We start from the raw sequence: 27,620 nt of genomic DNA on the forward strand, positions 1-27,620 counted from the left end.
TCCATTTTCAAAAAGCCAAGCTTTTGTGGCACGCCTTGGCACGAGCGTGATTGTGTGATCTGGCAGGAGAATTACTTCTTTGGTGTATGACTGAGCCACTGAACATGAACTGCTTAGTGCCTGAAACCTTAGAGACATAAAAAAAACAATACATTGCACTTATCTTTCAGGTTATTAACATCACTGCCTTTATAACTGTTTATTTTAATTACTGATTGTCATTGTCATTTGTGTCTTAACAGTGTACAATAAGAAACTGTGCTACATATATCATACACCAACCAGCCATAACTTTGTGTATGTGTATGTCTGTCAAACGTTAACCGGGGGGGGGGGGGGGGGTCACCAGGGGGGGGTCACCAGTGGTTGGCGCCAGAGCGAACTAGTAACTCATTGAATCATAGATGTAGATCAGAGATAGATGAACTACATTTTTTTCAGCGTAAGAAATCGAATGTATGGCGTGTGAAGACAGTCAAATGCGTGTCTCACGCTCATTGCGTGAGAGTTAGCAACCCTGATGTATCTGATATTTTGGGTTATGCCTATTGTTATGAATGGAACACATGTTCACAAGCAATGCATTCGGTTGTATGTCTTACCTCTTGTATCTCCCCTTTCTAGCAAACGGGCGAAGATTGTAACTAGAGACTGTTGGGGGTTGCTCCTGAGAGGTGGAACACATGTTTCTTTCTGGATTTGTCTGGCCTGTGTGGTTCGGCGCAGTCCGCCTTCCGCGGCGAAAAAGTGATAAAACTTTGTCGTCGTTTGAACGAAATTGAAATCGGTTACCAACATTATTTTGGCTCGTGCATGCACTGGCCAGGGTGTTAATCATCTCCTCATTACTGAGGATTGCTGCCACGAGATTTCTTGCTGCCTCACCCATAACGCACCGCCTGCAGCCGTACCCAGTATCTCCGAGTGAAAGCACAAAATGGCGCGAGTGCGTCGAAGACGTCAGGTTTCATTCCATATATTCAGACTTTCATTCTTTCATTTAAAGTATAAACGCTTCCACCGTTCGCCACCCCTCCCCCTCCCCCTCGTCAACAAAGTACGTTCGCCACCCCCTCAAATAAGGAGCCATTTGGGAGCCGAAAGAGCCAACTCTTTATGAGGAGCTGAGCAAAAAGATCCGGCTCCCTAAAAAGAGCCGAAATTCCCATCATTATTAGATGGCACTATTAAACGAAAGTGGGAGAACAACAATGTAGCAAAAGAGAATTCAAATGTTGACCAACTGGGATTAAACAAACGAACAAATCCCGCTGCTAGTGTGCGGGACGGAACACAATATATTCAGACATTCATTCCATATTCTCAGACTTTCATTCCATATATTCAGACTTTCATTCCATATATTCAGACTTTCATTCCATATATTCAGACTTTCAAGTGGTGAAAGTCTGAATATATGGAATGAAATCTAACGTCATCGACGCCATTTTGTGCTTTCAGTTTGTGATGCTGGGTATGGCGACAGGCTGCTCGTTATGAGTGAGCCATCTCGTAATTCAGGGAAAATTTCTCCATAGTACTGTTGGCTACCGTGCTATCAGCTGTGACTGGCCTGATTCGGAGGTGCAGTTTGTATGTGTAATCATATTCACACTGAAATCCTCAGAACATTACACCAGAAGCGGTAACCGTGTCGCGTGATGCGGCACAAAGGGCTTCCATACGGGAAGATAAACCTCTCAGTCCTCCTCAAACTGAACAGTGTGCAGATCCGCGCAGCACGGACTGGTTACCTGCGCAGTACACTGTGTCTGGACATACATACTGACTGACAACATGCCGCACATCAGCTGATCATTGGGCCGCGCAGAGCGGGCCCATAGTGTACATCAGTGACTGTGTTTCAGCCATTCACACAGATATATATGCACTATTACAATACTACTGAATGAATAGCACTGTATGAATGTCTGTTCTGTAGGTCAAGTCGTATTGCACAAGTAACCGTCCGCGCTGCGCGGACATGCACACTGGTTCGGTTTGAGGAGGACTAATGGCGCATTTCCACTAGGGCCTGCTTGGCGCGGTACGGTTCGATACGGGTCGATTCGCAACGGAACGGTACGGTCGCGTTGTGTTTCCATTACAATGGTGGACCACCACAATGTGGGTGGAGTCGCTGTTGGCGCGCGGGTTGTAGTGTCGTAACATCATTTGTATGCGACCACAACACCGGTTGATGCCCCTTAACACATACCATTATTGTATCTTATTTATCTTTATCTTCATTATTGTATGTGGTTGCTCTAATTATTGATAATAATTTGGTATTACTCAAACAGGCTGAACACACCCTGCATAAAAAGCATCAGTCATACAATCAAATGAAATCAAACTTTATTATGAAATATAGATATTTAAAGTACAACATATGTAAATAATATAGTTATAGTTTTAAAAAGTGCAAAAAGCAAATATATACGTGTAGCTTTATATGAAATAAATATTTATAGTACTACAAGCAACATTTTGTGTGCTTTTACTGGCGTCCGTCTCGCATGGTGTTCACAAGTTCGCCAAGCACCCCGAGGAAAGCCCGGTTGAAGGAAACATTTTCCGCCAACTCCGCTCGCCTCGTCAGTGGAAGGGGAATCTTGAACGTAAAAAATAACAAATATTAAACACAAGTATTCCCGTGAAGGAACAACGATATACCGTAACTGCACAAACTGTGTAGCACGTCATCGCTGCTGATGCTTTGTTTATGGCTACAGCTAACTAGCAACTAGCAAGGCTAAGAGCTAGCTATTGTACAGTAGTGACTGTGGTGGTAACATTAACTACAAACACAGCTCTAAATTCCTGCGTTTACAATAGATGCGTTCATATTACGTTCATATTACATCTTTTACGAGCCTAGTAAAACTGAAATCACAATACACTCACCATTCTCCGTGGCCTCCAGCACTGACATTGCCGTGTCTGTCCAGCTCTTTCTCTTCCGTTACTGGCTGGCCGGTGACCGTATATGACATCCATTTGCTGGAACCATTTCCAGTCTTTGCGGTTTGCTCCGCTGCGTCCGTTATGGTCCTTCACCGCCCGGTAATCGCGTTAAGCTTTTTTAGCTTGGACCGACCGGCACTGCTGAACGGACCGCTGGTAGCCATGAGTGGCCATTAGCGCGGAAACCTCGCTAAAAACCTTTACATTTCTAGTGGCCCCGTCCAGTTCGCCCTGGATTTTTTGATCGCTGATTATTAACAGAAAGGTTTGTACCTCGGCGTTTGACCAGGGAACAGACTTCGCTCCTTGGGTTTTAAAAATGGCTGAGGAGTCCATAGCATAGCGGAGGAGTCGCTCTCCTGACGCAACCTGTGACGACACTCCCTGGCCAATCAGTGTCATGCTGTTCCTCCACGTCACAGAACTGTACCGCTTCGGAACGGTTAGAACCTCAAGCGAGTCGGTACGAAAATAGTACCCAAAGGGGCCGGCTCACAGGGAAGTGGTGCTAATGGAAACACTCACAAACCGTCGCGAATCGAACCGTACCGCACCAAGTAGGCCCTAGTGGAAATGCGCCATATGAGAGTTGTATCTTCCCATATGGAAGCCCTTTGAACATGAGTAAATTTACACAAACACCGCCGCTTCGAATCAAGCTAATCACCACTGATTGCATGCTAGCCAGCAGTACTATGGAGAAATGTTCTATTTATTCTGCTTGTAAGCAGTACGCCACCATAGCTTGTGCACTGGTCAGGGTGTTTATCGTCTCCTCCAAAGGATTACTGCTACCTAGGGGTGTGACGATACACTCAGCTCACCAGAGACACGATATTGGGTTCACGAGAACGAGACGTGACGAGATTTTAAGAAAACTAAAATGACAAATTATATGACTGGACAACATACTTTTATTTAACTGAGTTACACATGCATTTTGAAATGTTTTATTAGAACTCTTAACATGCATAATGCAAGCATGAACTTAATAAACTTGTCCTACAAATTAAAATTAAAATAAAATTTCATAAAAGTTAAAATAAAATAAATAAAAATATTTCTCCTTTTCGAGCGCAAACAATACAGCGAGTCCCCGCTTAACGACGGTATTAGACCGAAAAGTTCGTCGTTAAGCGCGAACCCAAATTTAGATACGCTTTGATCGTAAATACAGTATAGAAAAAAATGAACAATGTTCTCGTGCACAACACTCCACTGTGCTGCCACTGCTCCTCCGCGCACCGCACAAAATAACATAAAAAGTCGTTCGTAACTCCGGCCCATCGTTAACCAGACCCGTCTTTAAGCGGGGACTCACTTTATTATGTGCAAAACAAAAAGTTTTTCTCTGTCAATACAGAGTGCAAATAGTGCAAACAGAGCCTGACCAAGGATGTCACTGAATTTGCTGCAACTACACTGCCATGTTCATTTTTAAGAATATTAACATCCCCACACTGCTCCCGATATCCTGCGGTCTCAACTTGCCAAAGCGCCGTTCTGTCCCTGCTACCAAGTGAGATATGTTGATCTGAGTACTGAGCTGTGGTGGTGCTGAAAATGTCTCTGTATCGTGCTCGTATTAGTCGCGGTGTATGGCATTATTTTCATACAATGTTTGTATATGGTCAGTGTCTTATCAGTCACTCTCTTGCCATTTATCATTTCTGCCGGGTACCCAAAATGCTGCCAAACAAACAAGCCTGCCGCCTATGGAAGTTTTTCTGTCTCAATATTAAAATGAAAATGTAATGCGCATTTGCATTTACATGTTCTACTCATACAAGCAACTTTGAGCTCAAAATTCAAATTCAAATGCAATAACTCCATTTTCATTTGCAATTGTTCCACTCATACAAGCAACTTTGAGCTCAAAATTCAAATTCAAATGCAATAACTCCATTCACATTTCATTTACACATACATTTTGTTGCTTTATTTGTGCCTTTGTTGAAATGAAAATGTATTTCCCGATTTGAATTATCAAGTTCATGTGATCATGCAAAGGTTGTATCAAAATTATAATTAAAATGCTATTCGCTTAATATGCTTTACATTTCGTGATAACGCGTTTGAAATGTAATTTTCAACCTCACCACCACGCTAAAAAGATGTCAATATTCAAACGTTAATGGAGAAATAGCGCCACCCCTGTTTGCTATAATATTACGATACCAACAGCGCTCAAAATGTGTCAAAATGCATCTTGAAAATGCAATCCGAGCAGAAAATGCAATCTTGTATATATACGACCACTACAGAAGGACATAGATGTACAAAAACAATTTGTAATGTTACATGTGTTGAAGTGCAGATGAAACTCTGCATGCACATCTTTCTGCTAGTTTCTGACAATACAGGCTTGTTGGTGTGCTGATGTCCATGGTGGAAAATAGCTGGATAAGCATGACTTGAAGGGTACATGTGCTAAAATCTGGTCTGTTGAACCCCTGTGCTAGAGGGCTGGAGTCTTGCAGAGTTCTGTTTTCAAGCTTGCATTTTTTGTGTGCTTACATGATATTGCAGAGCCTTGAGCTTGGGTATGATCAGTCCATATCATCTGGCCCATTGACTGAATGCTTGTATTGCACTGAGAAATACAGCCTGTCAGAAATGCCAGGCCATGTTGATGTCTGTGAGAAGTAAGTGGCAGGGTTTACATATCTCAAGAATAATACTTTTATTCTAAAATTATACATCAGGTATTTTGTTTCCCTTTAGGTATCAGTGGCTGATGATCCATCAACCAGTCATTGCTCAACAGCAGTCTGCCATTGAAGGTTCAGTCCTAATCATATCGCAGAGCTGTACATGTGTTCATTTGCATTTTAAGAGGCCAACCAATGATAAACTTTTTCTTTCATGAATCAGAACTGTTCTGAACATTATTTACATCATATAAAAGCCCTTTGTCTTTTTGATGTGAATATTTAACTTATTGTATTATTAATATTTCACACAAACACCACAGAGTGGAAGTTGGAGCCTGATCTTGACACAGCTGCCAAGATGTATCGAAGGCACATTTTAAGGAATGCTAAGGAAAAGCCAGATGTAGTTGTGACTAGGGATGCACCGAAAATTCGGCCGAAATGGCTTAAATTAGCATTTTCGGCCGAAATACTTTCATCACCGAAACTACACGGCCGAAACAATGTGTTGTGAAGACGCAAGCAAAAATCGCCACCTGCACGCGCTTATTTGAATAAAGCTAGCAAAAAAGTTTTCCAGTGATGGCGCCAAGGGAAAGGACATTACACTAAAAATTATGGAACTCATTGCTTTAGACGATCAGCCATTCTCTGTTGTAGGGATTTCGTAGGCTAATAGAGCACATTGAGCCCTGTTATGTTTTGCCAAGCAGACGACATTTCTCAGAAGCGTGTTTACCTGAGCTGTTTAATGTTGTTGCAACTCACGTCAAGTTTTTATGAGAGAATTTATATTTATCTTTCAGGCCAGTCAGTTATAATTAAATTTAACTCGTATAAAATACATATATTTATCCTCTCAGATAAAAACGGTCTGCAAGCGAGTTAAATTTAATTAGTGGTCGGCCGTTGTCAGCCCACCACTAATTTAATTTTATAATATGCATTACTGTAATGTCAGTGCTAAATAAATATTTTCAAATCAAATTTTGTAGTTGATTTATTCTTTGAATAGCAATGCCTTGATTTTAGTGAGGTTAGCCATAAATCCAATGTTACTAATAATTGGCATAATGTATTTCGGTGTTTCGGTTTTCGGCCTTGGTTTCCTCATTTTCGGTTTCGGCTAACAATTTTCATTTCGGTGCATCCCTAGTTATGACACTTGATGTACATGCCAGTGAACAGGATCGTGAACGAGAAATGCTTACCTTCTATAAACGACAAAATTTTGATTGGACAAGTCCCTTCAGTGTAAGATTTAAATTTTGACTGACTGTTGCTATAGACTAATAATGATTCTTATAGCTTTCTGCTCATTATAATCATAAACAGGAGATGCTGCAATGGGGGATGGAGTAACACGACACTTTTTCTCCCTACTAATGGACAAGCTGCACTTTGGATTTGACATTGACCTTGGTGAGTAGATGTAATTCCCATAAGATGGAATTTGTGTAGTTTTTCAAAGTAAAGTAAATGTTGCCTGAAAAGGATTTAGCAGACATTATTTCAAGTTCAGAATTACGTCCACGTTTGACTGATGTACAGCGCCATTTAATTGGTTGTTTTGGTAAACCACTGATTGTTTCAGACTGTGGGTGATTTGTGCTATTGCAATTTTTTTTGGCAGTCATGTTCAGGCAATTATTCACTTAATCAACATTGCTATTCAAAGAATTAGTGTGACCTTTTATCTAGGTTTTAAAATGTCTCCTAACCTCTAACCCCCAGATAACTGTGGAAAAACACTTCTATTCAATGGAGAAGATGATCACAAAGTTCCTTCAACATCAAGAGCACTTGTAGATGGTGACCTGTTTAGAGTTGTGGGAATAATGATTGGCCACACATTTATTCATGGAGGTCCACACTTCTCAGGGCTGAGCCCATCTCTCCTTCCCCTTCTAAGTGGCAGTAAAGATGCTGCTCCTATTTTGGAGTTGAAAGACTGCCCTGATATAGATGTGGCCAATATTGTGACTCTAGTAAGAATTTACATTATCTTAAAACAGAAATTGAAAAAGCCTGTTGGCGGTTTTGTCTCACAAATTATAATTTTACAGCTGGAATGCCAGAGTGAGCCGAGCCCACAGGAAAAAGAGGATATAAACAGCCTGGCCTTAAGCTGGGATCTGCCTCCAGTCACCAACTCTAACAGAAGGTGGTTAGCAGAAGCCGTCCTCCACCATGAGGTATGTTGGAGGGTGCTGTTTTGTGGCGTTGCATTTTATTTATGGTGGTGTATGTGCTGTCTCAGACAGTGGGTGTACACTCCATCTGTATCAAAGTAATTCTCATACCAATGGTTATCTTTGCATATTTTCTCTGCACATCTTCAGTCTATTTTTAACAAATATTTTCAGGTTATTGGCAGACGTGAAAGGCAGCTTGCACAAATGCGAAGGGGGCTGAAGGACACGGGGGTGCTGCGAATGATCAAAGAACGGCCAGATTTAACAGTGATGCTGTTCCCCAGATCCTCTGCTCTATTGCTGGACCCAGAGGTAATATTCCCAACATCCTCCTATTTTAAAATATTTTTGCTTTATGCATATGAATGGAATAGAATTCAACACTCGGTGATTTACATTAGTCACATAACTTGATATTTGATGAAATGCAGGCAAACTTCATTTTTGGAATTGTTACGGTCCCCTTTTACACCCAGCAAGTGGGAAGAAAGTGGGACCGTGTACTGGTAGCACAGCCGGTGGAGTATGAACTCAGTTTGACCACAATGACGCTAGGCTTCCGGTATTTCGGTGGGTGAATGCTGCTTTGCTTTATTTTACAATTTACACACACACAGCATAAAAGGGCTTAGACCAAGGCGGTGTCAAAGAAATGAAATAAACAAAACATAACCCCAGTGTGCTAACCCCAGACACCCCAGTCTAGCTTAACATGAAAAATAAAACAAAAACAAAACCTCCTATCTGAATAATAACCATAAATACATCAACACACACACGCCTCTTACCTGGTGTGTATAAACATAGACCAACTACGTGTGGGAATCATGTAAAAGCGCGCCTGTCTTACCTATCAAAGCCCATAGAACACAAAAGCCAGGCACCATGACATAACCCAATCCCACCAAAGACGCGCGCTTCTGGTCGTCTGCTTCGCCGTTATATACTTTTGGCTCCGCCTTCTTCCAAGCATCCTGTCACCTTAAAAGTCTCACCACAAAAAGAAAACAAAACACAGCTGATACAGGCAGTTCACTGTTTGTACAACAAGGGCTTTATCAAACACAGGCGTGCCACATCCCTTGGCACGTAACAGGAATCATGACGGGTTTAGACTTAATTCAATAACTTCTGCCCCTTAGATGATACTTAAAATGGTTAGGCCTGAACCTGACAGTGATGAAGAGGAGGACCAGTTCAACTTGGAACAATCTTGCCAAGTCACAGGCTTTTTGAGAGAATATATTCAGAAAGGTTCGTCTGTCAAACAGGCCTCTCTTTAATAGAAGTGATGCTAAGCACTCTTGCTTTTGTTTGAATTTAACAAACCTCTTGCAGGTTCTCCATCAGAACTACATGAGCTGGTGCAGTTTTGGACTGGTTGGTCAGTCCTCCCAGATCATCTCTATGTTGAAGTAATGCCTGACCTGTCTTTGCCAGTGGCTTCAACCTGCCTTACGACCCTTAAACTTCCTCTAAAATCAATCAATCAATCAATCAAATTTTATTTATATAGCGCTTTTTACAACAGTTGTTGTCACAAAGCAGCTTTACAAGTGCCGAGTCCTAGCCCCCAGTGAGCAAGCCAAAGGCGACAGTGGCAAGGAAAAACTCCCTAGTTTTTTTGCATGAAGAAGAAACCTTGAGAGGAACCAAGACTCAGGGGGGGAACCCATCCTCCTCTGGCCGACACCGGTCACCATGACAACAACAACAACAACAATTTAGACAGAAAGAAGAGAAAGAAAAGGAAAAGTATGCATCCGGTTAGGCAGGAGGTGGCTGGCTCAGGATGGATCGCTGGTCTCCTCATCTCATTATTCCTCAAGCAGGCGGGCAGCCATGTGAAGAAATGAAACAGGGAAAATTAGCTCTGTATGAGGACATATACAGGACAGGTAAAATTATAAACATTTCCGGAGTGTGGCAGCAACTCCGGCATTTAGGTAAATTATTACAGCCTAGCTAAAAAGGCAGAACCAGAAGGTAACATAGGCTTGGGGGCATTCTGAGACAATGGCATTCGTCCACTGCACTGTCAACAAACTTGAGTGACCACGAGCAGTGACAGGACGACAGCACCAGCGCCCCAGTCTACCATAAAACCCTTCGTCTATGAACCCCTGGATCTGTACTTTTATCTAAGGGGGGATATTAATTATCAAACGCTAAACTAAATAAGTGGGTTTTCAACCTAGACTTAAAGATTGTGACTGTGTCGGAGTCCCGGACGCATTTAGGAAGATTATTCCAAAGCTGGGGGGCCTTACAAGAAAAGGCTCTTCCCCCTGCTGTTACCTTATTAATTTTTGGAACTAATAAAAGACCAGCACCCTGTGATCTTAGTGGGCGTGGGGGTTCGTAATAGGAAATAAGTTCCTGAAGGTACTCAGGAGCAAGCCCGTGCAATGCTTTATAAGTTAATAAAAGAATTTTAAAGTCAATACGGAATTTAACTGGGAGCCAATGCAGGGCTGATAGGACTGGACTGATATGCTGAAATTTTCTAGTTCTGGTCAGAACCCTGGCTGCGGCATTTTGAACTATTTGAAGTTTATTTAGATTCCTATTTGAACATCCTGACAGTAGTGCATTGCAGTAGTCTAATCTAGAGCTAACAAAGGCGTGCACCAATTTTTCCGCATCATCCTGTGATAATGCATTTCTTAATTTAGCAATGTTACGGAGATGTAGAAAAGCTATCCTAGTAGTATTATCTATGTATTTATCAAATGATAGGTCAGAGTCGAGTATGACACCTAGGTTTTTGGCTACTGTGCCAGGTGTAATGGGGTAGCCTGCGAGATTAAGCATTAGATCTGGAATTTTCTGTTTTGAGGCCTTAGGGCCCAGAAGGAGAACTTCTGTTTTGTCCTCATTAAGTTGGAGGAAGTTTAGAGACATCCAGCATTTAATATCTTTTACACAGGCCTCAATTTTTCTTAAACTGAGTTTGTCATCAGGTTTGGCTGATATGTAAAGTTGAGTGTCATCTGCATAGCAGTGAAAATTGACACCATGTTTGTTTATAACTGTGCCCAATGGTAGCATATATAATGTAAATAATAGTGGTCCTAGAATGGAGCCTTGCGGGACCCCATATTTAACTTTTGTACGTTTGGATGGAATATTATTGAGCTCTACAAACTGATAGCGATTTGTTAAGTAAGAATGAAACCATGAAAGGGCTGTGCCAGAGACTCCAACCCAGCATTCTAACCTTTCTAGCAAGATCCTATGATCAATTGTGTCGAAAGCTGCACTAAGATCAAGAAGCACTAACAGCGATACATAACCTTGATCTGAAGCAAGGAGGAGGTCATTTGTTACTTTAACTAATGCTGTTTCAGTACTGTGATGGGGCCTAAAACCAGATTGGAACTTTTCAAATATGTGATGCCTATGCAGATATAGGCATAATTGCTGGGCAACAGCTTTTTCTATGATCTTAGATATAAATGATGTGTTTGAAATGGGTCTATAATTAGATAGTACAGTAGGATCAAGATTTGGTTTCTTAATCAGAGGTTTAATAACTGCTAATTTACATGATTTGGGCATGTGACCTATTGTAATGGATGAGTTAACTATAGTTAGAAGAGGTTCAGTTACCGCTGGTAATACCTCTTTTAATAACTTTGATGGAACCGAGTCTAGTGTGCAGGTAGCACAATTTAAGGAAGAAATTATTTTCTCTAATTCTGATTGTGGGAGTGGATGAAAAGCATCAAGTTTTTCTCCCAGTATGCGATTTAAATCGATGTCAACCAAACCAGATGACATACCAGTTGTATTGCTAATAAAAGGTTTTATATTTTGTCTAATATTCTCTATTTTATTATCAAAAAAATCTATAAATACATTACTAGTGAGGTTTACTGGAATCTGAGGTTCTGCGCCTGCTTGATTTTTTGTAAGTTTGGAAATAGTATTAAAAAGAAATCTAGGATTGTTTTTATTTTTCTCTATCAGTGAGGCTAGGTATGCTGAGCGTCCTTTAGCGAGTGCCCATTTGTAGTCAATGATGCTATCCTTCCAGGCACAGTAGAATACTTCCAACTTAGTAGATCGCCATTTACGCTCTAATTTACGTGCTATTTGTTTTAAGTTTCTAGTTTGGTCAGTGTACCACGGAGCGAGTTTTTTAGATCTAGTCTTTTTATATTTGAGTGGAGCTACTATGTCTAGAGCTGATCTGCAGGTATTCTCTATGCAGTTGGTTAGACTATCTAACTCTCCTGGATAGGATGGCGAGTGGGCTAGAGCAGTTAAGTCAGGGAGGGCTTCAATAAACTGTGTTGCTGTTAATGAATTTATCGAGCGCTTTATACACTGCAGAGGAGACGGGCGGGTATTTATGTTAAGATGAGTCTCAAATTTGACTAAATAGTGATCAGAGATAGCTACGGTTTGCGGGAGTATATTTATATTATCTACGTCAATACCCAACGTTAAGATTAAATCTAGGGTATGATTTTGATAGTGTGTGGGTCCTACAACGTTTTGTGTAATGCCAACAGAGTTCAATATAGAAGTAAAAGCCCTTGTCAGTGGATCCTCCGCATTATCAAAATGTATGTTAAAGTCTCCTACCATTATTATTTTGTCACTACTAACTGCTAAATTTGCTGTAAAATCTTTTAAGAAATCTGAGTAAGGCCCTGGTGGTCTATATACATTTGTTAGGGAAAATTAACTTTTATTTTCAGATGGACTAATTACATTAATAGACAGCATCTCAAATGAATTAAAGATATCCAAGTATTTCTGATGAATTTCTAAACAATCACGATATATTATACATATTCCTCCTCCTCTGCCTGACAATCTAGGTTTATGTATATAACTATATCCCACAGGAGTGGCTTCGTTTAGAGATAAATAGTCACCAGATTGAATCCACGTTTCAGTTAGACATAGAATATCAATTTTCTGGTAAGTTATAAGTTCATTCATAAAAACTGCTTTAGAGTTGAGTGATCGAATATTAATTAATCCAATTTTCAGATCGGTCATATAGGTAATAATTGGATGTGAAGTTTGAATATTAGTTAAAAACTTAGGACGGACTATTTTCTTATGATTTAATTTAACCCGGGGCACAGACACAGTCTCAATCCTATGGGATCTTGGTGACGCCTCTAAGCAGCTCGCAGACAGACGGTTTAGCCCGTTAGTCTGCGGCCTGGTCGCGACTCTGGTTAGTCAGCAGCTCCTAGTACTACACTGCCCACTAACTAACAGACTACGGGCTATGCTGCAAGATAACAGGGCAGCGCCATCCCGGGTGGGGTGGACACCGTCCCTGCCTAAAAGACCAGGCTTGCCCTCAAACTCTTTCCAATTATCAATAAAGCCCACTTGATTTTCGGAGCACCACTTGGACATCCAGCAGTTTAGCGACGTGAGCCTGCTGTACTGCTCATCACCGCGCCGCATTGGGATGGGGCCAGAGCAGATTACGGCATCGGACATCGTCTGGGCTAATTTAACCACCTCTTTAACATTAGCCTTAGTCACTTCTGACTGCCGCAGACGTATATCGTTGGCCCCTACATGAATCACTATCCTAGAAAACCTCCTATGAGCTAACAGTCTAAGGTTGCCACTAATGTCCGGCGCTCTGGCTCCCGGTAAACAGCTGACTGTAACCGCTGGAGCCCCTACAGGAATAGCAACTTTCACGTGTCTGACTATAGAGTCTCCTATGACCAGAGTCTCCTCAGCGGGTGTAGCACTGAGCGGGGCAAACCTGTTGGACACGTGAACCGGTGAGTGGTGCTCTGGTGGGCTAGCGCTGGCGTTAGCGGTAGCTGCAGCCCTCGCTCTCCGACTACGCCACCGAGACGTCACCCATTCGCCCCGCTGTGAGGGCTCTATCGCCGGAGTCGCGGAGGCGCTAGTTCTCCCTGGCGCGTCCACACCTACTACAGACCCTGTCCCTGTCTCTCTATCCCTCAATAATGAGTGGACGCGTCGCTCTAAACTTTCCACTTTCGCCACAAGAGAAGTAACTAACTGGCACCTCTCACAAATACTATCACTATTACTATCAGTGGCGAAAGGGTCTAGACTGAACATGCCACACTCCGAACAAGGAAACAAACCAACACCAGCCATGAATAAATCAAAACACTTACCGTGTCTAGCCGATTTAAACAAACTTACGCTAGCTGATTTTTAGAAGCAGAAAGTTGATCAGCGGCCGGAATATTCAACTGCCCGTCTTGACGGTGGAAGTACTATCTGTAAAAAATTATCTAGGAAGGCAAAAAATAAAGATTAGCACGTAAACAGATTAGTACACTTTAGAAAAACAATTTCAAAATTCGCTCCGCAGCAGCGTCGGCAGGAAGCTTAATGGCTTAATTCACACTAAAATGTGAGACTTTCCTTGTTTTTACAAAACATGAAGGCTGCTGTGAAATCCACAAAGTTTGGCTTTGGTCTAATCTGAGCATAGGGAGACCCTAGATATTCAGGTAGTGTGAATTAAGCCATTAAGCTTTTGAAAAACTGAAAATTGCTTATTCTACTAAAACGTATTCAAGAAATTAGTTCTACGAAAAGCGTACTTGTTAGACAAGAATTAACAAAATACATGGTTCATTCTGTACTCGTGACTTTTATTTCAAATCAAATGTTAAATACTGAAATCTTACCACGACAGATGCAAAGCTGTACTTCATACAAATTGGCTTTTTGAAAAAAATAAAAATATTAAAATACACTTCTGCATTTATACTTGCTTAATTATTCTAGATGTTCTGGCCAAGATCAATCCTTTAAGCTACACTAAATATTTCGACCAGACGCTTTATTGTCAACAAATAAACGTCTACTGCTTCAGTAAGGGACACATGTTGATTGGGCAGGCTTGCAATCTCCTCTGCAGTGAGATCACGAGGTAACTGGGCATCTGGTACTGCCAGGGAGTCTACATCTTCCACCTCATGTGGGCCATCCCAGTCAATACCATATTCAGCATTAACCTAAAATAACATACTCTTTACATACTCTTCCTCAGTATTATACACACATTTCCTTTAAATGGTTTTACTATCCTGCTTCATTGCACAACATCCCACATCACTCATTATTTAATTTTTTAAACATGTATACTTACTATCTCGGGATCCTCTGCAGTATCTCTGTATTGTAGCCAAAGTTGGTATGGCGATCGATTGTTCTCTGTTCTTAGTTTGTGCAAGTTCCAGGCTTCTTTAAAGACACTGAGATGATGCTGTAACTGGGGAAGGAAAATCCAGTGTAGAGCATACAGATGTAGAGCATACAGATGTAGAGCATACAGACGTGGAGCATACAGATGCAGCTCATCATCAGGACTCAGCATCCCTTCTGCCTCCAAGTTGTGGAAGAGCGTGTAGAACAAGTCAAGAACCTGTGTGTACACATCTCGCCAAAGACCCTCAATGCTAAAAAAAAAAAACAGCAGTACTTTGATATGGTTTCCATTTTACAACATTGTCAAGCTATTATTTTGCATTAAAATAAGATTGTACATTATGGTATAATTGGTACATTGAAATAATCTTGTAGTATAAAGGTAATCAACACAATAGTGTAGGACAGGCGTACTCAACTAAATTTGTCCACGGCCCAATTTTGGCAGATACCTGTGACCTGAGGTCCGGTGCGGCGGGGGTGGCGAACGTAAGTTGTTGAGCGGGGGGGGGGGGGGGGGAAGGTGGGGGGGTGGCGAACATAAGTTGTTGAGCGGGGTGGCGAACGTAACACTCGTGACGGAGTGTTTTTTCAATAGCCCTGAAATAAATGCTCCAGTTTTGTTTTGGTCCGTATCCAGTTGATCAGGAATGAGATTGGGTACGGACAGGACTGCGTTCGGGTCCGGATCTGGACCGCGGTCCGCCAGTTGAGTACCCCTGGTGTAGGATAATGCAGAATACAAAAATGGATAAAACTGTCCCCTTCAAAGTAAAACAAGGAAAAAGACATCTTGTTACCATTGATTGTGAACACTTCCCCCAGTAATGTGAGAATTCTGGTTTTCTCCACGGTTTTGTACCATAAAGTGTGCCACTTCAATGTTTTCTCCTCCTTTATCCGAACGAACACGAGAAGGCATGCCATACTGGTTAACAACATCAAGGAAGACATCCAGTACAGTAGTAGCATAGTTGTTGGTCGCAACAGCAAGATACACGATAACACGGCTAAAGTCATCGATCCCTCCATGAATCACAAATCGCCAGCTGATGTAAGACAAAAAATATTGAGAAGAGGAAAATACAAGTTGAAACAGCATATTGAGTGCAATGACAAAGATTAAAATATTTATTTTTATTAGATACCAGATGAAGTTAAAAACACCCTGTAAAAGCCCAGTAACACTGCTGTGACATGTACCAGCACCACACTATTATGTCTCCTACCACTGAGACTATTGACAGCTTTCTTTGATTGTCTGTATACCATGTGTTTTCTTCTGTGTAGCCCACCTATTTACTTACCTGGATCATCTTGGATTTTGTCCCTGCCTAGTCCCTCTGGTTTGTATGCCTGGTTTTCTATTCTCTCCTGTTCTTTGACCCTGGACTATTTTGACGCTGTACTATTGGATTCTGCTTACTGTCAGTTCACTGCCTGTGTGTTTTGGATTGCCCCACTTTAATAACAGTATTTTTTACTTTTTTTTTTACTATTTTTTACTCTGAGCATCTGAAACGGAGTTTCACACGTACACACACACTACCATGTCAGTGTCACTGATGTGCTGGGAATCATCCACCACCCAAATAATGTCTGGACATGGCAGCAACAGATGCGCTATTATATTCACTTATATGGTATAAGCACACTCATATGGTAACTATACCTGATAAAATTGCTAATGAGTGAAGCAAAAAAGTAGGTGTAAGAAAGCAAATAATACCGGATTAGTTTATGGTTTCCATCAATGTGCCACATGCAATTTGGAGCAGGAACTGAGTATGATCTCCGATGAAGAGTTCGGTTGGCCAAGGCTCGAAGTTCAGTGCCCTCTGGATCCACTCTTCTCAATGACTCTCGCACTCTAGTAACTTTAGAAAACCATGCAAATGATTAGTGTAATCCATGACATTTAATATTGCTGTAACAAAGGCGATATGAAATGTGGCAGTAAACATTTTTCAAACATACTTTGTACCATATGTCATCTTGCTTGGAGTAAGGCTCTCATCATGCGATATCCTGACTGTGGGTGAGCCTGGTGAAGTTGTAAAACCAAATTATCCAGCTCTGCATTACTTATGTTAGAGTACAATGCTGCTACTCTGGAATACAAAAAGAAAGAAATTGGATTCAAGTTAAATTTCAAATAAGTAGTGTGAAATAAATATTGATTATATTCCAGAGGTGTCAATTCCAGGTTCAGAAAGTAAATGTCCTCACCAGGATTTTGCTCAAGCATTCTAGATTTTCTAATTAGTGCAATCCAGGTAAAATTAGTGGAATCAACACAATCCAGGAAGCCTGAGCAACATCCTGGTGAGGACTTTTACTTTCTAAACCTGGAATTGACACTTCTGTTATATTCATGTGTAATTCACTGTAATCATGTCAATGCAGATACTATAGCGCAGTCTGTGAAAAGTACTGCTAGCACTGCTTAGTAATGAACTATGACCATATTGAAGATGTTTTATCTGTAAGACTGAAGTCTTCTGTGCAGTAGCAGAGTTAGTGATAATATTGCTTATCCGTTTCTATGCGCCCAAGGTTAAATCCCAGGGAAACTGATAACTGCTCCTGGGAAGCAGGCATCCTTAGTTTTTTCTACACACACACACACACACACACTTTGACTATAAGAATCTGGACTGAGAGAGACAGTTCAGTGTTACTGTATGAAGCATAAGCTTCACATACTTTTATATTTTGTAACTCTCTTGCTATCAAATAGATACTGTTTAATACGAGACCTCAACTTCTGTGCCATCAATTCCACCACAGTAGTCATTATAATAAGCATAAATCCAACATATATCAGTTCAATTCTGTCATATATAGACATTAATTATGAAGTGATTCCACTGTCCAGATTTAAAGTAAATGCAATCCAAATTTTGAATGTCAAATATTTAAATTCTAGAGTAAAACCACTTCATATTTTATAGCTACAAAGCATGATGAATTTATATTTGTAGGACGTCTGAACTATTTATTAGAAATGACTTATCAACTGGTGATTTTTAATTCTGCACCTTTTCTCAGATCAAGCGCTGTGACTCTTACCGCTAAGTGTGTTGTAGTCGCGCACTCATATCTTACGTGCGACCAATATGTTTTTGTCGAAACACAGGTGGTTTAACCACGGTCGCAAAAATGCCATGCGTGAGCGAGTGAATAAACCAACAAAAATAATTTACCTTAATCCATTCTCCAGTATACGACGAACAACAGTGCTCCGACTCACTCCATACACAGTTGCAATATCTTTAATTTTCATTCCGAAAAGAAGATATCCTTCGATGGCATCCGCCGAAATGTTTATAGCGGGTATTCCCACCGCCATAGGCACACTCAGTTGCTCTGCAACGGCTCTCAGTTTGGCAATGACACCAGTCACATCAGTGCCAGATAAAGCCGAGAATTCTGACACTTGATCGATTAAGCTTTCACACTGATCAAGTGTAAATGTAACTTCACCATGAGGACTCTCGTCCACCTCGTCTGCTACCCTTCGGATTAATCTGATAAGTTCTTCTGCTGCCATGTTTAAAAAACTCGTCTGTACTGCTTAGTGTGCTATAGTCCTGTCCTGATTAGCTGTCTGAGGTGGAAAGCTATGGAACCCGATTGGCTGAATAAAGTGGAGGGCTGTGGAATCTGATTGGAAGGCTGATGGGATCTAATTTGACTATAGTGGAAGACCATGGAAATGAAAATTCAATCTGCTCGGATTGCATTTTCAAGATGCATTTTGAGCGCTGTTGGTATCGTAATATTATTGCAAACAGGGGTAGCGCTATTTCTCCATTAACGTTTGAATATTGACATCTTTTTAGCGTGGTGGTGAGGTTGAAAATTACATTTCAAACGCGTTATCACGAAATGTAAAGCATATTAAGCGAATAGCATTTTAATTATAATTTTGATACAACCTTTGCACGATCACATTAACTTGATAATTCAAATCGGGAAATACATTTTCATTTCAATAAAGGCACAAATAAAGCATCAAAATGTATGTGTAAATGAAATGTGAATAGATGTCCATCACATTGCAAATGTAAATGGAATTATTGCATTTGAATTTGAATTTTGAGCTCAAAGTTGCTTGTATGAGTGGAACATGTAAATGCAAATGCGTATTACATTTTCATTTGAATATTGACACAGAATAACTTCCATAGCCGCCATACCTGGTACCACAAACTGAAAGCACAAAATGGCGCAAGTGACGTCAGGTTTCATTCCATATATTCAGGTTTTCGTTCCATATATTCAGGTTTTCGTTCCATATATTCAGACTTTCGTTCCATATATTCAGACTTTCGTTCCATATATTCAGACTTTCGTTCCATATATTCAAGACTTTCGTTCCATATATTCAAGACTTAGCAGTCATTCTATATATATAGTTTTTTCCTGAATGGCTTGCCATTATATATATATATATATATATCACCTTCAGACTACATTGTTAAGTATTCAACATCTCCATACACACACACAAACACACAACTCCCTCACACACAAAATTCCACACACATCACCTCCATGTTCCTGGTACAATTTCACATTCTGATAAATTATTCCACTTATTCCACCTCCACAGCACCATAAAATCACAGTGTTGATGTTTATGGTGGAAGTGCGCGCATGTGGTGTACCCAGGTCAAATGTGTGTGTATAGTGAGTATGCGTCATGCAGCCTCACCCAAGAAACCACAACTCCCAAGAGCCTCAGCAATATCGGTCGTTCTGCCTCTCCTCATTTTTGAAGTCACCTGTCTCTCTATTCAATACCAAAAGCCTACAGTTGCCACATCCACTTTGTGAAGTTTTCTGAAAGCATACTAAGCAGTATTTCTGTGTTCGGAGTGTTTTCATGGTTTGACCCGGTGTGTTTATTTTACTACGAGTTTGGATTACACTACCGTTCAAAAGTTTGGAGTCACCTAGACAATTTTGTGTTTTCCCTGAAATCTCATACTTTTATTTATCAAATGAGTTGCAAAATGAATAGAAATATAGTCTAGACATTGACAAGGTAGAAATAATGTTTTTTTTATTTGAAATAATTTTCTACTTTAAACTTTGCTTTCGTCAAAGAATGCTCCCTTAGCAGCAATTACAGCATTGCAGACCTTTGGCATTCTAGCTGTTAATTTGCTGAGGTAATCTGGAGAAATTTCACCCCATGCTTCCAGAAGCCACTCCCACAAGTTTGATTGGGTTAATGGGCACTTTTTTCGTACCATATGGTCAAGCTGCTCCCACAACAGCTCAATGGGGTTGAGATCTGGTGACTGCGCTGGCCACTCCATTACCGATAAAACACCAGCTGCCTGCTTCTTCTCTAAATAGTTTGTGCATAATTTGGAGGTGTGCTTTGGGTCATTGTCCTGTTGCAGGATGAAATTGGCTCCAATCAAGCGCTGTCCGCAGGGTATGGCATGGTGTTGCAAAATGGAGTGATAGCCTTCCTTATTCAAAATCCCTTTTACCCAGGGGCGCAGATGGCACTGGGGACGGGGGGGGACATGTCCCCTCCAGATTTATATTGACCCCATCCGAAATATAGCATCTACAAGCATAAACCATGAGTTAAAGCAAGAAATCTTTATTTGACTGAAAATGTTTCCTGGCAAAAGACAATGCCAGCAATTACTGACAATGTGGTGTAGTTGGGACAAGGCCTCTTTTGCCTAATTCTACACAATAAACACATTTATAAAGTATATCTATCTAAACAGCCTGTGTAAGGAGAGAAGAGAATCTATGAAGCAACAAAATGTAACACCTGAGCAATAAATGTACATAAATGTCTATATATGTCTAGATACAAGTTATCTGGGGGTCCTCTTCCAGAAAATTATTTAAAGATCAAGTCAAATTTAGTGAATCCTGGTGAGTTTTAAAAGGTATGAAGCTCTCTTGTTTTTATCAGATTCACTATCGCAAAAACATCCGATTACCTGATTTAAGTAGGTATGTTACAAAAAAATTAAATATCCAAAAATGGCAAATTAAATCACACCACTGGATAGAGCTTTTAAATACAAGCAGAACAACACCATCCATGTTAAATTGGTTTAGAAATAAAAAAAAGTTGACATTTTAAATGGAAGAAATGCGCCTATTTTCTCCGACTGTATTAAAGCTAAATGAAGAAAAGTATGTCATCAGTGGAGAGATTCTTCAGTATAAATAACCATAGCTTCTATATTTCACTACAAATTCAAATAAAAAATTAAATGTAGTAACTTTATAGTATGGACATGACATTATAATACTCAAAATGAATGAACAAATGAATACTATAATATTCATTATAATATAATGAATATTATATAAGAATAACCGGAGAAAATGGCCGCGGCTCAATCATTATCATGCGGGGATATCCAAGTACCTATATTCTTTACACCTCTGTGCTTGCTGTTTTCAGTGACATGTCACAGTTACAGACCAGAGATGGTATAAACACACATGCATATATTAATTAATGCAAACAGTTAACTTCAGCTAGTTGTCACAAAGCCATGGTGGACAGCATCAGTTTCGACAGCGCGATTTAGCGATTCTTAAAACACCGATCTTCCGACTGACATTGTCGTGTAGGTCCAGTACAGCTTTTATACAAAACAATCTTATCAGAATAGTTAACGTTTTTTTGCATTTTCAAGTCGGTTTTTACGTCGCGTTCGATGTTGCATTTATGGTGGAAACAGATTTTGGCGGTAGACAAAACAGACCAAAGAGCAAAATTTACTAAGCTAGTTAGCTAACCAAGTTAAAAGCTAAGCCTTGCCACAACTAGCTAACGTTACCTTTTCTCCGTCTCGCCGCTAAAATTAGTTAATACAACAAAATAAAACGTCATATTTCCTCTCAACCATACGTTGTCTAATGAGTTAAATTAATTTATAAGACATTTTAATACTTACTTCAGTCTTCAGCGAAGTCCAAATGACGTCTCCAGAGCAAACGACAACCGTCCTTCACGCGCGATAACCAAACCTCTCACAGAGCATGCTCATACCTGGATTATGCAACTCTGGTCTTTAGGCTCAGACTCAATAACTTTATTTTTCTCAACATGATTTTTCAAGTTTTTCTTATGTTCTTGTTAATGTTGAGCAGAACAAAACATTTTATGTTAGATTAACTTTCGACCTATTGAGTTCAGTCACCAACTTACTATTTCAAGTATAGACAACTAATTCTCAAGTTCTATTTTTACAGTGCATGCTTTGAAAGAAATGCCCCCTGAAGTCCGTGGCCTGTTTGATCAGGTAGAGATACTTGTAAGGTTGCTGATGGTGGTGCCTATATCATCTGCTGAGGCAGAGCGCAGCTTCAGTGCATTACGCAGGCTGAAAACATGGTTGCGATCGACCATGACTCAAAAAAGGCTCAATGGCATTGCTGTGTGCCATATTCACCAAGACACAGGGGCGCAGATGGCACTGGGGACGGGGAGGACATGTCCCCTCCAGATTTATATTGACCCCATCCGAAATATATATATATATATATATATATATATATATATATATATATATATATATATATATATATTGTACAGCTTGGTCCCCCTCACTTCAGAATTTCCATCTGGGCCCCTGCCAAGACATGCTTGACATACTGGACAGACGAGATATTGCACAGCAATATCTTCAGGGAAATGAAAGGAGGAGAGATGTTTTTGTGACCTTTTGAGTCTCTTTCTAGAGACATTTGTTTGGCTGCAGAGGGAATTCTTTTTTTATCAATTGTGTTTATTATTTGAAAAAATGTACAAATACATAACTTACATTTCATTTCACATTTCATGCCACGTAGGCTATTTTTATTTTATTGTTTTAAGTGTATACTGTATTTAAATTAGTATAATACGTATTTTCATACACATTATGTTTATAATCATTTACATGAAGAATCATTTCAATTTTATTTTGTTATTTCTTGTTATTTTTGCACATGTGCACAAGTTTCTGTGCTGAGAATGAGAAGTCTTGCTGACATCAGCAAATGTTAAAATAAAAAATTGCAGAAGGCATGAAGTTTTGGGGTGTGACATTCCGTGATTTGGCATCATGGTGTAAGAATAAATCACACACGCAGATGGCACTGGGGACATATTGACATACCAGACCAATAACAGTTTGAGTGTTGATCAGAAAAGTGAAGATTCTAGCTTGGTCCCCCTCACTTCAGAATGTCCATCTCCCACTTTACCAGCACCAAAGCAACCCCAGACCATCACATTACCTCCACCATGTTTGATAGATGGTGTCAGGCACTTTTCCAGCATCTTTTCAGTTGTTCTGCGTCTCACAAATGTTCGTCTGTGTGATCCAAACACCTCAAACTTTGATTCGTCTGTCCGTAACACTTTTTTCCAATCTTCCTCTGTCCAATGTCTGTGTTCTTTTGCCCATATTAATCTTTTTCTTTTATTAGCCAGTCTCAGATATGGCTTTTTCTTTGCCACTCTGCCCTGAAGGCCAGCATCCCGGAGTCGCCTCTTCACTGTAGACGTTGACGCTGGCGTTTTGCGGGTACTATTTAATGAAGCTGCCAGTTGAGGACCTGTGAGGCGTCGATTTCTCAAACTGGAGACTCTAATGTACTTGTCTTCTTGCTCAGTTGTGCAGCGGGGCCTTCCATTTCTCCTTCTACTCTGGTTAGAGCCTGTCTGTGCTCTCCTCTGAAGGGAGTAGTACACACCATTGTAGGAAATTTTCAGTTTCTTGGCAATGTCTTGCATGGAATAGCCTTCATTTCTCAGAACAAGAATAGACAGTCGAGTTTCAATTGAAAGTTGTCTTTTTCTGGCCATTTTGTGAGTTTAATCAAACCAACAATTGTAATGCTCCAGATTCTCAACTAGCTCAAAGGAAGGTCAGTTTTATAGCTTCTTTAATCAGCAAAACTGTTTTCAGCTGTGCTAACCTACTTGCACAAGGGTTTTCAAGGGTTTTTTAAATATCCAATAGCCTCCTTACACAGTTAGCAAACACATTATGTACCATAATGCTGGAAGACATTAGCAGGACAGTCCTCTACTGCAGTCATGTTCACACATAATCATACTCACACAACCATGGAGACTTTAATTTTATTAATTTCTTATCCAACCTGGAAATAAGATCTCATTTAGATTTAGTCGGATTTACAGTCTTGGCCAAGACAGCAGCAACAACCCCCCTAGTTTCCATGATACATACATTGATGTCCTAAGACATCATTTCAAACCACTTACACTTTTCCCTATTTCCATTTTTAGAAGCACGTTTTGGATATCGGAACATATAGCATAAAACCCACTCTTGCATTTTATCAAATTACATGAGGGTACTATCCCAAGAACAAATTTATAAATTAAAATATACCAGTGAAATATTCTTCTTGAACTCAACAATGTCAAAGCTGCTTTATCCTATAAAACACAATGATGCATAGCAAAAGAAAACTTAATAATATATATTATATATAATATATATATAATAATAAATATTAGCACATAATGATAAACCACATCCAGTGAGTGGAGATGAGATTTTGATGTACACACATATATAACATCTCTGCTGTCTATAGCTGGGAGAGTAGTTGTGTTTACAAGTTTATTCTTATTCAGAAGAGAGAAGCATGATTTATTTATATTAAAAAAGTCCAATTTAATCGTATTAATCACATGTATAATCATGTGTGTGTTTGATTATCGTCTGTATATCCTCTGAGACTCAGGTCAGATCAGGTCATACACAAACTATACACAAACTCAATCAGTGTAAACAACCCAATGTTCTCCAGTGTACAATGTGGATTCTCCAGTAGAGCAGAGAGCTACTTCACTCCTGAGTCTCCCAGTTTATTGTTGTACAGATTCAGAATATATTCAGCTCTCTCAGGTGTGATGAGGGGTTTGACCTTAGAGCTGAACACAGAGCAGCATAGTCTTCCTCTCTAATACCGCACCCAGTCAGACTGTAGAGAGAAGGAGAAAAACCCCTCACAATTACAGATCAACACACAGAGACACTGTGTGTGTATTCAGGAGATGTGTGTGCAGTGATGTGTGTCTGTGTGTTTGTACAGAGAGAACATGCAAGAAAGTGTGTGTATGCGAATGTAATTAATTACACAGCCTGACGTATGTATGTGTGTGTGTATGTGTGTGTATGTGTAAGAGTGTGTGTATGTGTGAGTGTGTATGTGTGTGTGTGTGTGTGAGAGAGAGAGAGAGAGAGAGAGTATACTGAATGTGTGTGGAGCTCTTAAAATTCCTACGGGGGTGTGGGGGTGGGGGTTTACAATGAGATAAATCTATTTATCTAAGTTTTCTAATTCAAAAAATCTAATTTTGCAGAAAAATTACCATCAGAAAAAATCAACCAAAAGCTAAGCTAAATACAAATCAGCTAACAACAGCTAACAAGAACAAAACTATCGATAAAGCCAAAGCCCTAACAATCTGAACCACAAAAGCGGATATTCACCCAAGTCTTCCTTCAGGAAATACTGAGGTAAGAACCTCATCTCTAGAAACATTCAGTTATATTTCATTGCTCAAACATTAAAGGTTTGCACCTGTGCTATTGTTGCTAGTAACCACTGGTAGCTAGAAGAGTTAACCATGGCTGATGCCAAGGGCGTAGGAGAGGGTTTGACATTGGGGAAGACACACACATTTGCTATCAAATCAAAACCCATCCTATCCTCTAAAATATTACCATAAACTGATTCCACTGTAGGTAAGGTAGTTAATCACTGTATGTATAGCAGTAGCGAACCGTGACCATTAAACCTGGGCCCGCTCCCACCCCCCCAAAAAAAAAGAATTGTTTCCTCTCCCAATTAACTGCAGTAAAGAAAAAAAACCTGAGATGACAGTACAGCTTTAGAAACGCAATAAACAGTAATATCTGTAATAGATAACTTCCTAAGCAAAATAAGGTTCCAACAAAATAAGGTTCACAGCTCTGTGTTCCTAAACAACGCGCACGAGGGCATCAGAGGAATGAATCGAAACTAGCTAGCGGTGGTACGCTAACAACAGCTAGCGTCGCCACAGCGGGCGGAAATTATCATACAGTTAAGCCCGCCCACTAAGAGGGAAGATATGATTGGTCAATTTTACTGTCATTGGAAACTGGTATTGCGCTGAATTATAACTGCCAGGCCCTCTGTAAACGAATAGCGGGCATCACAGTCCTGATAGGGGGAGACACAGGCTCACAGGCTTCCACTTAACCCCTCACCTTCAAACACAGATTGAATAGACACGGGTGAATGATGTATTTGCTTATATTTTTGTAATTGTTTAGATGTCGATTGTCAAACTGTAAGTAGATAAAATAAAATTGGATAATTATATTATATATATTTATGTTTTAAAAATATTTTTAGGCCCTCTGAGAGGGCGTAGAGGGCCCTGACGGTTCCCCGTCTACGTCACTATTCCCATGTATAGTGACGTAGAACATGGTCTGGTGGTAGGGATCTGGTCTTGTGACCTGAGGGTTGTGGGTTCGATTCCCAGGCCTAAGGCCATGACTGAGGTGCCCTTGAGCAAGGCACCTAACCTAAGGTGACCAGATTTTTTTTTTGCCGGGTGGGGTGGTCATCGGTGTATGATATGACACAAATGACATGGTGTCTGTGTCTGCCTTATACGTCAAGCACGGATCACGACCCTGGCGAAAGCACGGGAATTTTTTCTTTAACTCCTCCGTAAAACGTACACTTTTGTTTTGTATGTACGCATTGCCGTAGAACCGGCGGACACACGTGCTTTCGCTTGTAAACACTCGGGGGTAGACTGGCAGGCCCACGCTTTCTTCTTCACACACACACAATATAAAGTAGATAGATTTGAGGAGAAGGGCGTGACTAATTTGCGCTACAGAGAAACCTGGAATGAAGTGTAATAGAACGGAGTGGCAATTCTAATCACAATGCACTGTACATGTATTATGTTTGAGGCAGTCGAACAAAATCCCAGATGATTTTGTAATTCCCCCGGATATATTTTTAGGTTTCAAAAGTAGGACATGTCTGGGAAAAAGAGGACGCCTGGTCACCCTACCTAACCCCAACTGCTCCCCGGGTGCCGGGCTAGGGCTGCCCACCGCTCTGGGCACGTGTGCCCCACAGCCCCCTAGTAATCTCTAGTGTGTGTGAGTGTGTGTTCTAACTGCACAGATGGGCACAGTAAGGCTGTGTCCCAAACAGCACACTCTGGAACATTACATACTGCACTACTGAAAACACTTCAAACGATGGTGTCCTTTTATTTATTCGTTTGTTTATTAGTTTTATTTATTATATTTTATTTTTTACACATTCAGTGTAGTAGCACTCTAATTTTGGACCTGGCCAGAGAGTAATGTAACTTTACGTTTCAGAGAGCTTTCTGACAAGCGTTAATAGTATTAGTATTAGCTTTAGCTAACCCAAACCCTCCTAGTGTTACCATAACAGCACATTACCATAAAGCTGTTTTATTGTCATATATGTGGTTATATGATTAGCTTTTCATGCGGTGGACTGGCGACCTGCCCATGGTGTACCCTGCCTTCGCCCGGAGATGCTGGGATTGGCT

At 40.4% G+C, this 27,620-nt stretch overlaps 2 protein-coding genes and 1 long non-coding RNA gene across 4 annotated transcripts in view; 1 reads left to right on the forward strand and 2 right to left on the reverse strand.

Annotated features, from left to right (window-relative positions):
* LOC143482194 (NACHT, LRR and PYD domains-containing protein 12-like) overlaps positions 1-27,620 on the reverse strand; it is a 250,500-nt gene that overhangs the window by 140,321 nt on the left and 82,559 nt on the right. The window lies entirely within an intron of this gene.
* Positions 6,968-8,394, forward strand: LOC143482341 (uncharacterized). Its single transcript, XM_076980687.1, has 5 exons — positions 6,968-7,043; positions 7,356-7,609; positions 7,688-7,816; positions 7,988-8,128; positions 8,248-8,394. The coding sequence occupies exons 1-5, from the start codon at positions 6,968-6,970 to the stop codon at positions 8,392-8,394; spliced, it is 747 nt and encodes a 248-aa protein (XP_076836802.1).
* Positions 15,816-17,165, reverse strand: LOC143482228 (uncharacterized). The gene is made up of 3 exons (XR_013122170.1): positions 16,979-17,165; positions 16,731-16,878; positions 15,816-16,050 (listed from the first exon to the last, which is right to left on the reverse strand). It is a non-coding gene; the product is annotated as an uncharacterized LOC143482228 (long non-coding RNA).

The sequence above is a fragment of the Brachyhypopomus gauderio genome, chromosome 18, assembly GCF_052324685.1.
Source record: "Brachyhypopomus gauderio isolate BG-103 chromosome 18, BGAUD_0.2, whole genome shotgun sequence".
NCBI classification, from domain to species: domain Eukaryota; kingdom Metazoa; phylum Chordata; class Actinopteri; order Gymnotiformes; family Hypopomidae; genus Brachyhypopomus; species Brachyhypopomus gauderio.

Bases quoted from the DNA above. Each gene is read 5' to 3' on its own strand.
- LOC143482341 (XM_076980687.1), top strand. From the start codon at position 6,968: ATGGGGGATGGAGTAACACGACACTTTTTCTCCCTACTAATGGACAAG. The intron at 7,044-7,355 runs GTGAGTAGATGT...TCTAACCCCCAG, and splicing joins TGGATTTGACATTGACCTTG to ATAACTGTGGAAAAACACTT. The intron at 7,817-7,987 runs GTATGTTGGAGG...AAATATTTTCAG, and splicing joins AAGCCGTCCTCCACCATGAG to GTTATTGGCAGACGTGAAAG.